This window comes from Castor canadensis, chromosome 5, assembly GCF_047511655.1.
Source record: "Castor canadensis chromosome 5, mCasCan1.hap1v2, whole genome shotgun sequence".
NCBI lineage: Eukaryota > Metazoa > Chordata > Mammalia > Rodentia > Castoridae > Castor > Castor canadensis.
Window position 1 is genome coordinate 159,347,168 of NC_133390.1, and position 12,477 is coordinate 159,359,644.

At 46.3% G+C, this 12,477-nt stretch overlaps 1 protein-coding gene across 14 annotated transcripts in view; it reads left to right on the forward strand.

The window, feature by feature from the left end:
- Cep250 (centrosomal protein 250) overlaps positions 1 to 8,447 on the forward strand; it is a 56,360-nt gene extending 47,913 nt beyond the window's left edge. For all 14 annotated transcript variants that reach the window (XM_020156834.2, XM_020156832.2, XM_020156837.2 and 11 more), the window contains one exon: positions 1,531 to 8,447. In XM_020156834.2, the coding sequence (XP_020012423.2) occupies positions 1,531 to 1,794 (264 nt within the window). In that variant the 3' untranslated portion in view covers positions 1,795 to 8,447. The remainder of the gene's footprint in view (positions 1 to 1,530) is intronic.
- The last annotated feature ends 4,030 nt before the right edge of the window (positions 8,448 to 12,477 follow it).

Sequence of the window (12,477 nt, forward strand, 5' to 3'; positions counted from 1 at the left end):
GAGAACTTAAGGCTCCACTGGAAGCAAGAAGGGCCCTAGTACTAACTCCATTTGGCATGTGCTTAGGGTGAGAGGAGGATAGAATGTATAATACAGGCTGACTTCCAGATTCACAATTAGAAAGGGAAAGGAAAAGGAAGAGGGCTAAAGGAGATGGGTCTAGGACAGACTAGAGCAAGAAGCACCATGCTGGCCCTTGCCCTCAGCTACACCCTGCAGGCAGGACTGTCATCAGCACACCAGGCAGAGGGACCTAGTCAGGCTGCCACACTTGGAGAAACTACATCAGTGCCTTCTTGCCTCATAGGCCTCACTAAAGACTCACTCTCTCAAGACCCAGGAATAAGAAGAAGTATAGAATTTTGATTTTTTTGTTTGTTTATTTTTGAGACAGGGTCTTACTAGGTAGCACAGGCTGGCCTCAAACTCTTAGTTGTCCTGCCTCCTCCTCCTGAGTATTGGTATTACAGGTGGAATTTTTATTTCTGTACCTGTTTCCGAAATCAGTAGTCACAACTTTAAAAAGAAAAACTAAATACAAATGAACAAACATATCAGGGGCTGACAGAATGGTTCAAATGGTAAAGAGCACCTGCCTAGCAAGCGTGAGGCCCTGAGTTCAAAACCTCAGTGCTGCCAAAAAAACCCAACAAATCAGTGGTCACTACTGGCAGAGCCTTACTCTAGCTAGACTTTAGCTGTTCCTTTGAATTTGGTTAAACTCATACAAAGCAATCCTGAGGCAGGGCCCTGACAGAGTGAGGGAAGAGAGTTCCCTGGGGTGGGATTTAAGGAGGTATTCACTCTTGTATCTCCTTAGATTTGTGCCCTAAATGTCTCTTGCCTCACCCTAGCCCTGGATTGCCCTACAATTCCTGTAGCTTCAACCTCTGAGAAATGGAGATTCAGTCAGTGATTCTCAATCCTGGCCTCACAGTAGAACCACCTGGGGAGCTTTGAGAAAATACTGATACCCAGGCCTAACCGTAGTCTAATTAAGTTGGAATATTTTCTGAGACCTTCCAAAAGGGGCACGATGGGGCTTTCTGCTGTGATTAAAATGTTCTATATCTTGATTAGGAAAATATGCCCATTATCAAGCTCATCAAAATGTATACTTAAAAGCTGAGCATGGATGTATGTGTAGCTCAACTGGTAGAGCACCTGCCTAGCAAGTGTGAGGCCCTCTGTTCAAATCTCAGTACCTCCCAAAAAAAAAGCTAGCTAGGAAGTTCAAATTTACAGGGCTAGAGGCCTGGCTCAAGCAGTAAAGCTCCTGCCTCACAAGCACAAAGCCCAGAGTTGAAACTCCAGTATATTATCCTTCAATAAAGTTGATGAGGGTTTGTTGATGTTTTGAGCTCCCTATTTGTGTCATCTCTGCAGCCAGGGCTGAAAGTCACTGGATTCTCTCTGAATCCTCAGGGCCCTGATTCCACTGCTGGGCCAAGAGCCACAGGAGCACAGTGCAGAAGAGTTGGGACAGCTTCAGTGCCCTTACCTGCTCTTCTTGGTTTTCCTGCCCACCAGGTAGCCCTGCTGCGAGCCCAGCTGGCCTTGGAGCGGAAGCAGAGGCAGGACTACATTGCTCGCTCAGTGCAGACCAGCCGTGAGCTAGCAGGCCTGCATCACAGCCTGTCCCACTCTCTTCTCACAGTGGCCCAGGCCCCTGAGGCTACTGTCCTGGAGGCCGAGACCCGCAAGCTGGATGAGTCCCTGACTCAAAGTCTGACATCCCCTGGGCCACTCCTGCTACAACCCAGCTCCAGCACTACCCAAACCACCCCCAGGTAGCAGCCACAACAAAAGCAGAATACAGGCCAACCTGGTAGCATACGACAGACCGATGACTGTAGAGGGGGTCATGGCCCCTCCATATAGCTACAGGTTTGCCAAAGGGAAGGTGTGGCTCTGTTATCTAATCTGGGTGCTCCAGGTTGGCTGACATTCCCAGAAGAGGACAGAAACATGCAAGGCTTGAGAACCACAGCTCGTGTGGGAATGAGGCAAGTCACATCTGCCTGCAAACCTACAGTGCCCAGAGTGTCTTCCCCTGGTTGAGGGCCACCTGCTGTCTAGGCCTGGAGACTCCAGCAACACCACAGTATGTAGGTGTTGTGATCAGGTCATGAACATTCTGGGAACATCAAGTACAGGGAGGTTCCGTCGTCCTCTTGTTTACAATGTATTTTCATAGCACCTCACCTTCTCCCTTACCTTCCCCTTCAACAGTAAACCCAGGGTCTTTGCATTAGTCGTTGGCTGCTGTCTTTGTGTAGCAGGGTAGCAGCAGTACATCAAAAGAATTAAAGAGCAATTTGCTAATTCAGGAATTTGCTGATTCCTGTCAGACAGCCTGAAAGCCACTTGAGGATACCAGATTAACACATTAATGATTTGGAGACAGTTCTGTGTACTGACTAGAAGTACTACAGAAATTCCAGGGACTGAGAAAGGGAGGTATGCCCTGGGCCTTGAGGGATGGGGAGTTAGGGGTGCTTCTAAGCACACTGATGGGAAGACTGGTCTGGCTGTGGCAGAGGATGGGACTGAGGCTAGGAAGGGGTGGATTATGGAGTGCCTCTAGTTCTAATTCATAGACAGTGAGGAACCACCAAATGCCTTTGACTTAGATCTTAAAAATACTTTATTGAGGGCTGGGCCATGGCTCAAGTGGTAGAGTACCTGCCTAGCAAGCACAAAGTCCTAAGTTCAAACCCCAGTACTGCCAAAAAACAAAAACAAAAATTACTGAGTCAGTTGATCTTTGACTGAAGTCAAAGTCTGGCCTCATTCCCCTTGACACATGGTTTTCTGCATGGATGCTTTAGAGGTGTCCTTTTCTGTGCTCCTCAACTGAAACTGCTTCTGATCCCCTTTGTCTATGTATCAAGCCAGTCAGGAGGATGGGCTATGGTAGAAATTGTCACTTTTGACCTGGGCCTGGCGGAGCAGTCTGGATTGAACCCAGCTCACAGGTCTAAGACCCCAAACTGACCTCTTTTGGTTTTCTTAGCTCTTTGCTACCAATGCCACCAGCTATTTAGATGCCTTCATAAGAACTGAAACTTAGCTCAGGTATGGGGCGGGGGGAGTGGCGAGACAGGTCATAGGACTTGGAGGTAAAATAATGAGTGGGCCAGGGATCAGAGGAGGTCTCAAGTTTCCTCGAAGCCTGAAAATACTTTTCTTCTACTTCCTTTTCCTCATCCTCTGCCTCCTCACCCTCCTTATTATCCTCTCCTTTTTTTGTGGTGCTGGGAATGGAACCCAGAGCCTTCCACATGCTAGGCAGGCACTGTACCACTGAACCACATCCCCAGCCCCCAGGTAGATTCCGTGTTCTTGTGTTGACTCTGGGGGCTCCTGCCTCCATTCTTTTAATGATCCTCCATATTTTTATTTTTATTTTTTCCCAGCATTGGGGTTTGAACTCAGGACCTCATGCTTGCTAGGCAAATGCTCTTAACCCTTGAGCCACTCCACCAGCCCTACCCTCCATGTTTTCTGTGTTGGAACAACAGTCCTCATGCCACAACCTAGTCACCTGTGCTCTCTGCTTCCCCACATGGAATCTTCCCCACACAGGATCTTGAAGGCAGAAAAGCTGCCTGGCATGAGTGTACCCTCTAGAGAAGGAGAAGCTGCTGATGTCTGTTAGGGTGAGGGAAATGGCCATTTTATATCAAGAAGCCAAGAGCTATTTGCTCTGGGCCGAGCGCCCTTCTTTTCTTACAGACTGATGAAACCACTGCAGTCCATACTGGATCTGGAGGCTTCAGTGACACCACAGCATGTGGCTGTGCTCTGGATGCTCTAAGTGCAGGGAGGTTCGGTTGCCCACATCATTCTCTAGACCCAAAAGTGGGCCCTGGTTCATTCTGCAGAGACAGGAAAGCAACTCAGGAAGGCACTGGGGCTCATGGCCCAGCACTGCTCCCTGCCCTCACCTCCTGCCCCACCTGAGCATAGTGTGGTGCTCATTGATGATTATCCCTCATTCCAAATACTTGAGATCTGCAAGTTGCCACCACCACACAGGACTGGCATGGGCAGGTATCAGGATCTGGCTGTGGTCTTGGGATGAGTTGAAATTGTTCTGCTTGGCCAGCTGGAGTTGAATTAGGTTTCCTGGGTTTGGTGCCTAAGGAGAAGAGTGTGATTACTCACTCATGGGTCCAACAGAGACAAGGGACTAGACCCCAATGGAGAGTGTGACCCAGCAGAGAAAGGAGTCAAGGGAAGAATGCAGCCCAGAGCCCAAGACTGACCCTACACCAGCCGCTGGAGACAGGATGGCCTCCAGTTCTATTAAAAGTTCTGGGACCATATGAAGTGCAGAACAAACCAGGCCCCTGCTGGTGGAAGCAGGCTTTGCAGATGTGGTGCCTGCTGGGTTGAGGAGTCGCACGCAGATCTTCTGCAGCTCTGGGCTAGCGGCAGGACTTTCAGAAGTTCTCCTGGTTAGCTTAGTTTGACATGGGGATAGATAACATCTCCAGCTGCCCCCCTATAATACCTCATGTCCTGCCTCCTGACCCATTACTCCGAAGATCAGGGACAGAGGTGCTGTGGACAGGAGCAGTAGGGAGAAAGAACTAGGGATGCCTGTGTGCTCCACGCAGTGAACCCTCTCCACATGACCATGAGCATGGTGAAGGCAGGAAGAAGGAAGAACCAAAGCACTGGGTCTCAGAGCCTCAGAGCCCTGGATTTATTCCTTCTTGCTGAGGCCAAGATTTGCCTAGACACTTGATGGAGATGAAGATGAGAGGTGAGCCTTCTCTGGACTATGCTCCTGCTCCCACAGGTGTCACTTAGCTCATTTACCTCAGCCTGGTCCCATTATGGACTCTTTTTTTTTTTTTTCTTACCCCTTGGCTGCCAATGTCACCAGCTCTTTAAATGCCTTCATATGATCTGAAGCTCAACTCAAATGGGAAGGCTTGGAGGTAAAATGTAAGTGAGCCAGGAGTCAGAGAAGCGAGTCTGTAAGGCTGGGAAAGTGAATCAGAGTGAATGACTGCCCAATAGAGAAGCCTGGTGGATGAGCCAGGCTGGTGCCAGCCACTATCCCTAATCTATCTTTTCATTCATTTGGCAAATACTCCTTAAATTTCTGTCACAAAGCTCCACAATGGTGCTGACTCCAGGAGAGAGACCCAGGACACAGATAAACACTGACATCATGACCCAGATACCCAGAAGTGACTCTGGCTGCTCCTGATGAGGCCAGGGAAATAGTCATAGAACATTTTGGAGGAAGAAAGGGCTGAGGGCCATCCACAGTGTTTGTCTAGAGCTAACTGGATGCTCTGGATGTATGGATTCAAGGGGTCCATCTGCAGGTCCAGGAGCAGTGGCAGGCTGTCAAAGTGTATCAGCTAGCCCAGTCAGAGCAGAACTTTCTGATCAAAATGCAGAATCAACCACAGGTAAACATCAAGGCACACCACAAGCCTCAAAGCCCCCATTAAAGCTACATTCTTGTTCCGTGGTCCAAGGTACACAGTAAGTGGCAGGCTGAGTGGGATGCCAGACACTGGGAAAAGTGGGCAGCTATGGTCATAGACTCGACCAACGTCTCACGGCCCTGTGTGCCTCCATTCCTCCAGCCTTTCACAAACATCTTCCAGTACTTCACCTCTTGCCCCCCTCTCCACCTGTTAAATCTTAAAGGGTGCTTATCTGGAGGGGAAGAGGTGATGTTTGGTCTGTCGTGTGGCCTCCCTGGATAATGGCCAATAAAGTCCTTCATGCCAGACCAGTTCTATCAGGTACTTCATTACTGAAGTCACATTGTGGTTCCTGAATGTAGACTGTCATAAGAGAAGCTTTACTTTGTCACTTAGCCCAGAGCACAGCTGATGAAAGAGGGCTTGGAAGTCAAGTGGTGGAGACAGGAATGAAAACAGGTGAGAACAGGAGCTGAGGCTAGTGTGCCTCTCTGAGGGGTGCCATGTAGTCCCAGTGAGGGTTGTCAAGCAGGAAGCAGAGGGGGAAAGGAAAAGCCTTTTGGTCCCTTTCAGGAAAAGAATCCATAGGAAAACACTAATGTGGTTCAAAATTAATTCCCAGCCATCCAAACCATTTTCTTTGGTAGATTTTCTTGGCATTTATTTTAAATGAAGCAATTGCAATGCATATGGCTAAAAAATTAAATAGCAAAGAAAGCAGCAGTTTCTCACCCCATTCTTCTCTAACATCTCCCCAGAAGCAAACCAATTTTTCTGGTGATTAACTTTATTAGTCTAAGTAATAAATTTAAGATGCCGTATGGGTTCAGTATCTGGAAAAAGAGGCAGCACTGCTCACACTTCAGTTCTGGCTCTGAGCTTCCTCTATACTTCTAGACCCCCGTGAACCATCTCTTGGGAAGGTAGGTAAATGTGTCTGCAGTTTTAGGAGGGGTGTTTGTATTTTGTTTAGTTGTGTGTAGTTGTTAGGCAGCCACCTGGATAGAATGGAGGGGATATTGTTTTAGATACCCAACAACTGAAACTCTCATTAACTGAGGCTGTGTAGTTTGCTTTGAACTAGTTTCTACCAAAAAGACAGAATAAATGATCCCTCCACCCACACACTTCTTTACCAATTTTCAGAGTAAGGGGTTGATATAATCACCTCCAACAAATTGTTTTTCTCTTTGATTGCGTTATGGACTCGAGGTTATATCCACAGTGACTGAATCATGATAGTGCTTTTTATTTTTATACAGTTTTTATTTTGTTTTATTTTTGGCAGCCTTGGGGTTTGAATCAAGAACTTCAGAACTTCATGCTCATACCACTTGAGCTATTCTGCCAGCCATTTTTATTTTTATTATTAGTAATACTAGGTATTGAACTCAGGGCTTGGTGCTTACTAGACAAGCACTCTACCGCTCCTTACCCCTTAACAGTTGTTTTTGTTCTTGTTTTGGTGATACTGGGATTTGAACTCAGAACTTTGTGGTTATTAGGCAGGCTTCCATCACTTGAACCACACCTCCAGCCTACCAGTTGTCATTTTTTGATACTCAAATTGCATCAAATTTGATGTCCAGGTTTTCCTTATACTTTTTTTGTCCAGACCTAGAATCTTCTTTTTTAATTTTTTTAAAAATTAAAAATTTTTTTTTATTTATTCATATGTGCATACATTGTTTGGGCCATTTCTACCCCCTGCCCCCCGCCCCCTCAAACCTAGAATCTTCTAATGGAAAAAAGCATTTAGAAAACAAAATCTAGATTTCAGGGTTGATCATCACTACTGGGGTAAGAGAAACACAAAATATATTTGGGATGGAAGAAATGTATTTTGAAAACTTAGCTCAAGATGGTAATGCTGGTGACTTGCAGACCCTGAGACCAAAGCATCAGCCTGGCTCTTGTGTGCCATGTCTAGTTCCTCCAGTGTGAAGAAGGTGGTTCAGCAGCCCCAGCTGGAGGCCAGGCTCAATCCTGTGAAGGTTTCCCAGGCAGCTGCAGACTTAAAACAATTCTGGCCAGGTGCCAGTTGGCTTGCACCAGTAATCCTAGCTACTCAGGAGGCAGAGATCAGGAGGATCGTGGTTTAAAGCCAGCCAGGGGAAATAGTTCTAAACCTTCACAAAAATAGGGCTGGTAGAGTAGCTCAAGGTGTAAGCCCTGAATTCAAGCCCCAGTACCACAAAAAATAATTCTGTCTGCAGAATGCCCACTCTGACCCCCCAGCTGACGGGAGTGTCTTCAAATACAAATCCCTTCAGACCCCAGAAAGTCTGCTCCTTTTTGTAGTCAAATCTTTCAGAGATTTCCCAAGCCACTTTTCCTGAACCAAGTGAATATTCAAGAAAACTAAATTTGAAGCTTGTACAAAAGCTTCCCTGTAGCACATATGCCATAATATACAAACTTCTACTTTCATCAGTCTACCTCCCTGAATTTTTTCATACAGGTAATTGTTTTAAGTATGCTGGCAGCAGCATACAATAAAATACTTAGTATAAAGAAAAAAAGAAAAGATTGGAATGCTACATAGTGGCAGAGTGGCTCAGCTGGTAAGAGTGTCTGTCTAGCATGAATGAGGCCCTGAGTTCAAATGCCAGTGCTGCCAAAAATAAATAAATAAATAAAAGTTGGTAATGCTTCAACAACCATGTGAATGTACGTAATGTCACTGAACTAACTACACTTTTAAATGATTACATGGCAAGTGTTATGTATATTTTAATACAATGAATTATTTTAGGGCTGGGGGCGTAACTCAGTGGTACAGCAGGTGCCTAGCCTGTACAAGGCCCTGGGTTCCATCCCCAGCACCAAAAATCAGTCACTTTCAAAATTAAGTTCCTAATGGTATTTCCAGTTTGAATTTAATGTCATAGGAGTTTTGATTTTGTATTTTGTTCTAAATAATATATATTTTCATATATAGTTTCAAAAATAATACTAAAACTATATTAAATCTATTGAATGAAATTTAAATTTTTGTATTTGTTTTTGTCCACAGAAAATACCCTACAAAGGATGCCTAGTCAATGTATAGAGCTCTAAAAGAACTTGAAATAATTCTTTTTCTGGTGCTTATTTTATCAATTTGATACACAGTTGTGTTGATTTGATTGTTTTTCAATTTTACCCACTTTCACTTAATTTTATTTTTTTTTATAAGGTACAGTGTAAGAGGCACATGGAGATACATTTGCTGTTGAGATACAGTTAAAGAATGTAGCCTGTTAGGAATCCAGTGAGAGAAATAAGCTAGGGTTTTATTCAGTATCAAAGTGATCTCCATGAAGTCCATTTGAAGCCCATTCCCTCTCTGACAGGTCCACTTGGCTACCTGTCTCCTTCTTGGGACCTCCAATAGAACCATCTGGGCTCCTGGGACCTCCAGTGGAACCATCTCGGCTGTAGATGCCAACCTTCCCCTCACACTGAAGCTTAAAGATGACCTGTTGTTCTTCCGGGAACTTTTGCATGATGCCGTCCAACAAATATCCAGCATCCCAGTAATGGGACCATCTTTCAAAACGATCTGCCCCAAAACCAAACAAGGATACCTGGGAAATGAGATAGGACAGAAAATGGCCATAGGGTAGCAGGCTGGATCCTCCTGACATACACACATGCGCACACACACACACACACCTGTCACTACTGCAAACACACCCTGGGTGAAGACTTCCTCTAGGGGCTGGGAGGAGGAAGGTGCTCATCCGGGGAAGATGGACCCGGAATATTCAGTGACTCCAAAACCTAGAAAAGATCATCAGCTAGCTGCTTCCAGCGTATTGAGGAAAGAGAAAACTCCCCCCACCCCCCAGATGAGGACATTTCAGGCATGTAAGATGCCTAAGGCAGCTGATAGGATGGTGGAACTGCAAGAAGCCCAGTGCAGAAGCCTGGGAGAGAGGTGGTAAAGGGTCAGGTCACAAAGGGTCTTGAAAGCCAGGCAGAAAACCTTAGATTTAAACTAAAGTCTCTGGGAAGGCAGATTTTTTTTTGAGGGGGGTGCAGTACCGGAGTTTGAACTCAGGGCCTTGTGCTTGCTATGCAGGCATTCTACTACCTGGGCCAGTCTGCCAGCTCTTTTTTTGTGTTGGGTATTTTTGAGATAGGATCTCTCAAACTATTTGCCTGAGCTGGCTTCTAGCTGCAGTCCTCCTAAACTCTGCCTCCTGAGTAGCTAGGATTACAGGCCATGAGCCATCAGCAGCACCCAGCTGGAAGACAGAAATTTTTATGGCAGAGGAATGAAGGTCTGTGAGTTGCAAAAGATGTCTTACCTGGTCACAGGTGTGCAAGGCATATACTATGGCCACAAATCCCAAGGATGGATACTGACCCTTGTTTTTCAGCCAGTATTCCTGGATATACCTGAGGAAGGAGAGGCTGATCACCAGAACCTGAGGAAGATGGAGGAGGTGTTGACCTGAACCCTTCCCATAGACACCCATAGTCACATCCTCCTCTCCTTTCCCTTTTCCTTCCTGGGTCCCTTACCTTGTCTTTGTTCTCTTTGGTTCCACCAGGGAACTGGACTATCTGATATCTAAAAAGGGATTGCAGTGAGGGAGATTTCAGAGTCATTTGACACAGCCATCTCCCCACAAGCATAGGTAGGCCTTGGGGTGCCCCAATATCAAGAAACTCTTTGGAGTTCCCACTGTCACTCCCTTAATGGCCTCCCCTCAGTGACTACCCAGGGTTTCTTGGCTTCCAGGCATATTCGTGTCTACACAGTACTTTCATGACCCACTCCAGACCAGATGAATTCAATGGAAGCAGTAGCAGCTGGGTGCCAGGGTCGTGCATACTGGTCATCTCAGGATACATAACACACATGGTGGTCTTGTTCCCCACATCTGTCTCAAAGCCTTGGACAGGGCCCAAGTTCATCCTGAAAAGGACAGGGTGATCATTTGGAGGAGGAGGAGGTTTGAGCTGATCCTCCCAGTTTCACCTCCTACCCTGTACCCACCTGAGCACCATGTCATGTTGGTCAATCATGAAGCCAAGACCAGAACCCAACATGGATCTTGAGTTTCCCACCACTGCACAGGTCCGGCAGCTGGAGCCCACAGGGTCCGGGGGGTGATTGGGAGGTGCTTCAGGCATCTGCTTACTCTCAACCTTCTTCTCTGACTTGGCTCCCTGAAGACTCTAGGAGCCATACAAGGGAGGAATTTAGGGGCTTTGTCGAGGCTCTGACTACATGTAGAATGTAGAAAGATGGCAGAACCTGGGGTCAGGGACAGGGACCAGACAAAGATTAAGAATGTATACTGACCAACCATAATAGCAGAGCATCAGAGGACATCGAATCTTCTGACCTCTGCAGGGGTTCGATGGTCCTTAAGAAGTGTCTGTCAAACCAGTCAGACTCTCCAGGTACCTGGAGGCAGGCAGAGCACTTGCAGACCTCACATAAGCAGCTACACTTTCTGGAAGCATTTCTAGGACACTGGCAGGTCCTTGACTGTGTCCTGCCCATACTATGGAGTGTGTTCTGGTTGAACTTCTGGCTCAGGAAGGCTATCAACCACAATGAACATACACAGGCAGCTACCAGACCCAAATTCCAGTACCGAATCATGTTTGACCCCGATGATAGTGCCCCTGGCAGACTGTGGATTGGCTTTGACACCTGACACAAGGAAGGAGGAGAGTCTGTGACCACAATAATCCTCAGTGACCCTATGTTAATGGCTTCGTTCCTCTCCCAATCCTCCACTCCACACCTCCCAACACTTCACTTCTGTCCTCCTTACCTAGCCACCATTCACCACTAAAGAGAGCAGCCAAGTCCTAAGTGTGATGCAAAGAGGTGACACTTCTTGTGTTCTCTGGCCTCCTCAAGGAGATTTATGCCTAGTGGGGTCTTTCTGACCCTGCTGTGTGAGGTACCTGCCTCCTTACAGAGACTGCATTGTGACCTCCTTCACTCGGGCTCCTGAGCAAAGCCTCCTCCTTCACTTTGGCATGTAGCACAGAGGACAAAGGAGGTGTGGGACCAAAGCGTCAAGAGGACAGAAGGGTAAGGGGTGAGAGGACTGGTCAAGCTGTAGTAAGTGAGCAGGACACAGAGGGACAAGGAAGGGCCCTTTGGAACCTCCTGGGTGAAAGAGAATTTACCATCTTGATGAAAGTGACATTTAACCCTTAAAACCTCCGAGGGTTGACTTTTCTCTTCTTTTCTTTTCCTTTATCTCATTTTTTTTTTTTTCTGAGATTGAACTCACTAAGTATCCCAGGCTGGCCTTGATTCTTCTGCTTTTGTCTCCTGAGTGCTGGAATTACAGGTGTGAACCACCACACCTGGTTGATTTTTTTTTTTTTTTGAGAACTGTTACTAAGGTAAATCCATGTAATTTAAAAAAAAAAGTAGCATCATTCAGATTGTTGTTGTTTTTAAGAGCTTTTATTTTTAATTGACATATAATTGTACATGTTGTGTGGGATACACGATTCAAATAAATATACCCAAGTTATTCTCTGCTACTTGCTTAAAGAGCATCTAAACAAAGCGGCCAGAAGGGAGGCCATGTTGAACTCGACAAAGAGGGCTTTTCTTCACCTAGGCTCATCTGGATTCCTAAGTATGCCAGTAGCAACCTCTCCCTCTCCCTCGAGTGAGTACCACTCCGATGCTGGGGCACCTGATGGCAGCAATTCATCCTTACTGAAAAAGACACTGGAGACCCATCCGTGCTTTGAGAAGTGCCATGATCCCCTGGATACCGTATTTTCAACTGAGGTATGCCACTTGGTATAAGAAACAAGGCAACAGGCTGTCGCCCATAGATTTTGATGGCTGGATCCTGGCCTCCCCCAGAAGCAGCCAACTGTGGAACTACAGGATAACTATAAAGACTTTATTTGGACTCTAGTTTCAACAAGATGATGAATTAGAGGGGGTGGGGGCAGGGGGAGAAATGACCCAAGCCTTGTATGCACATATGAATAATAAAAGAAAAAAAAAAAAGATGAGTTAAATGATAACCTGAAAATG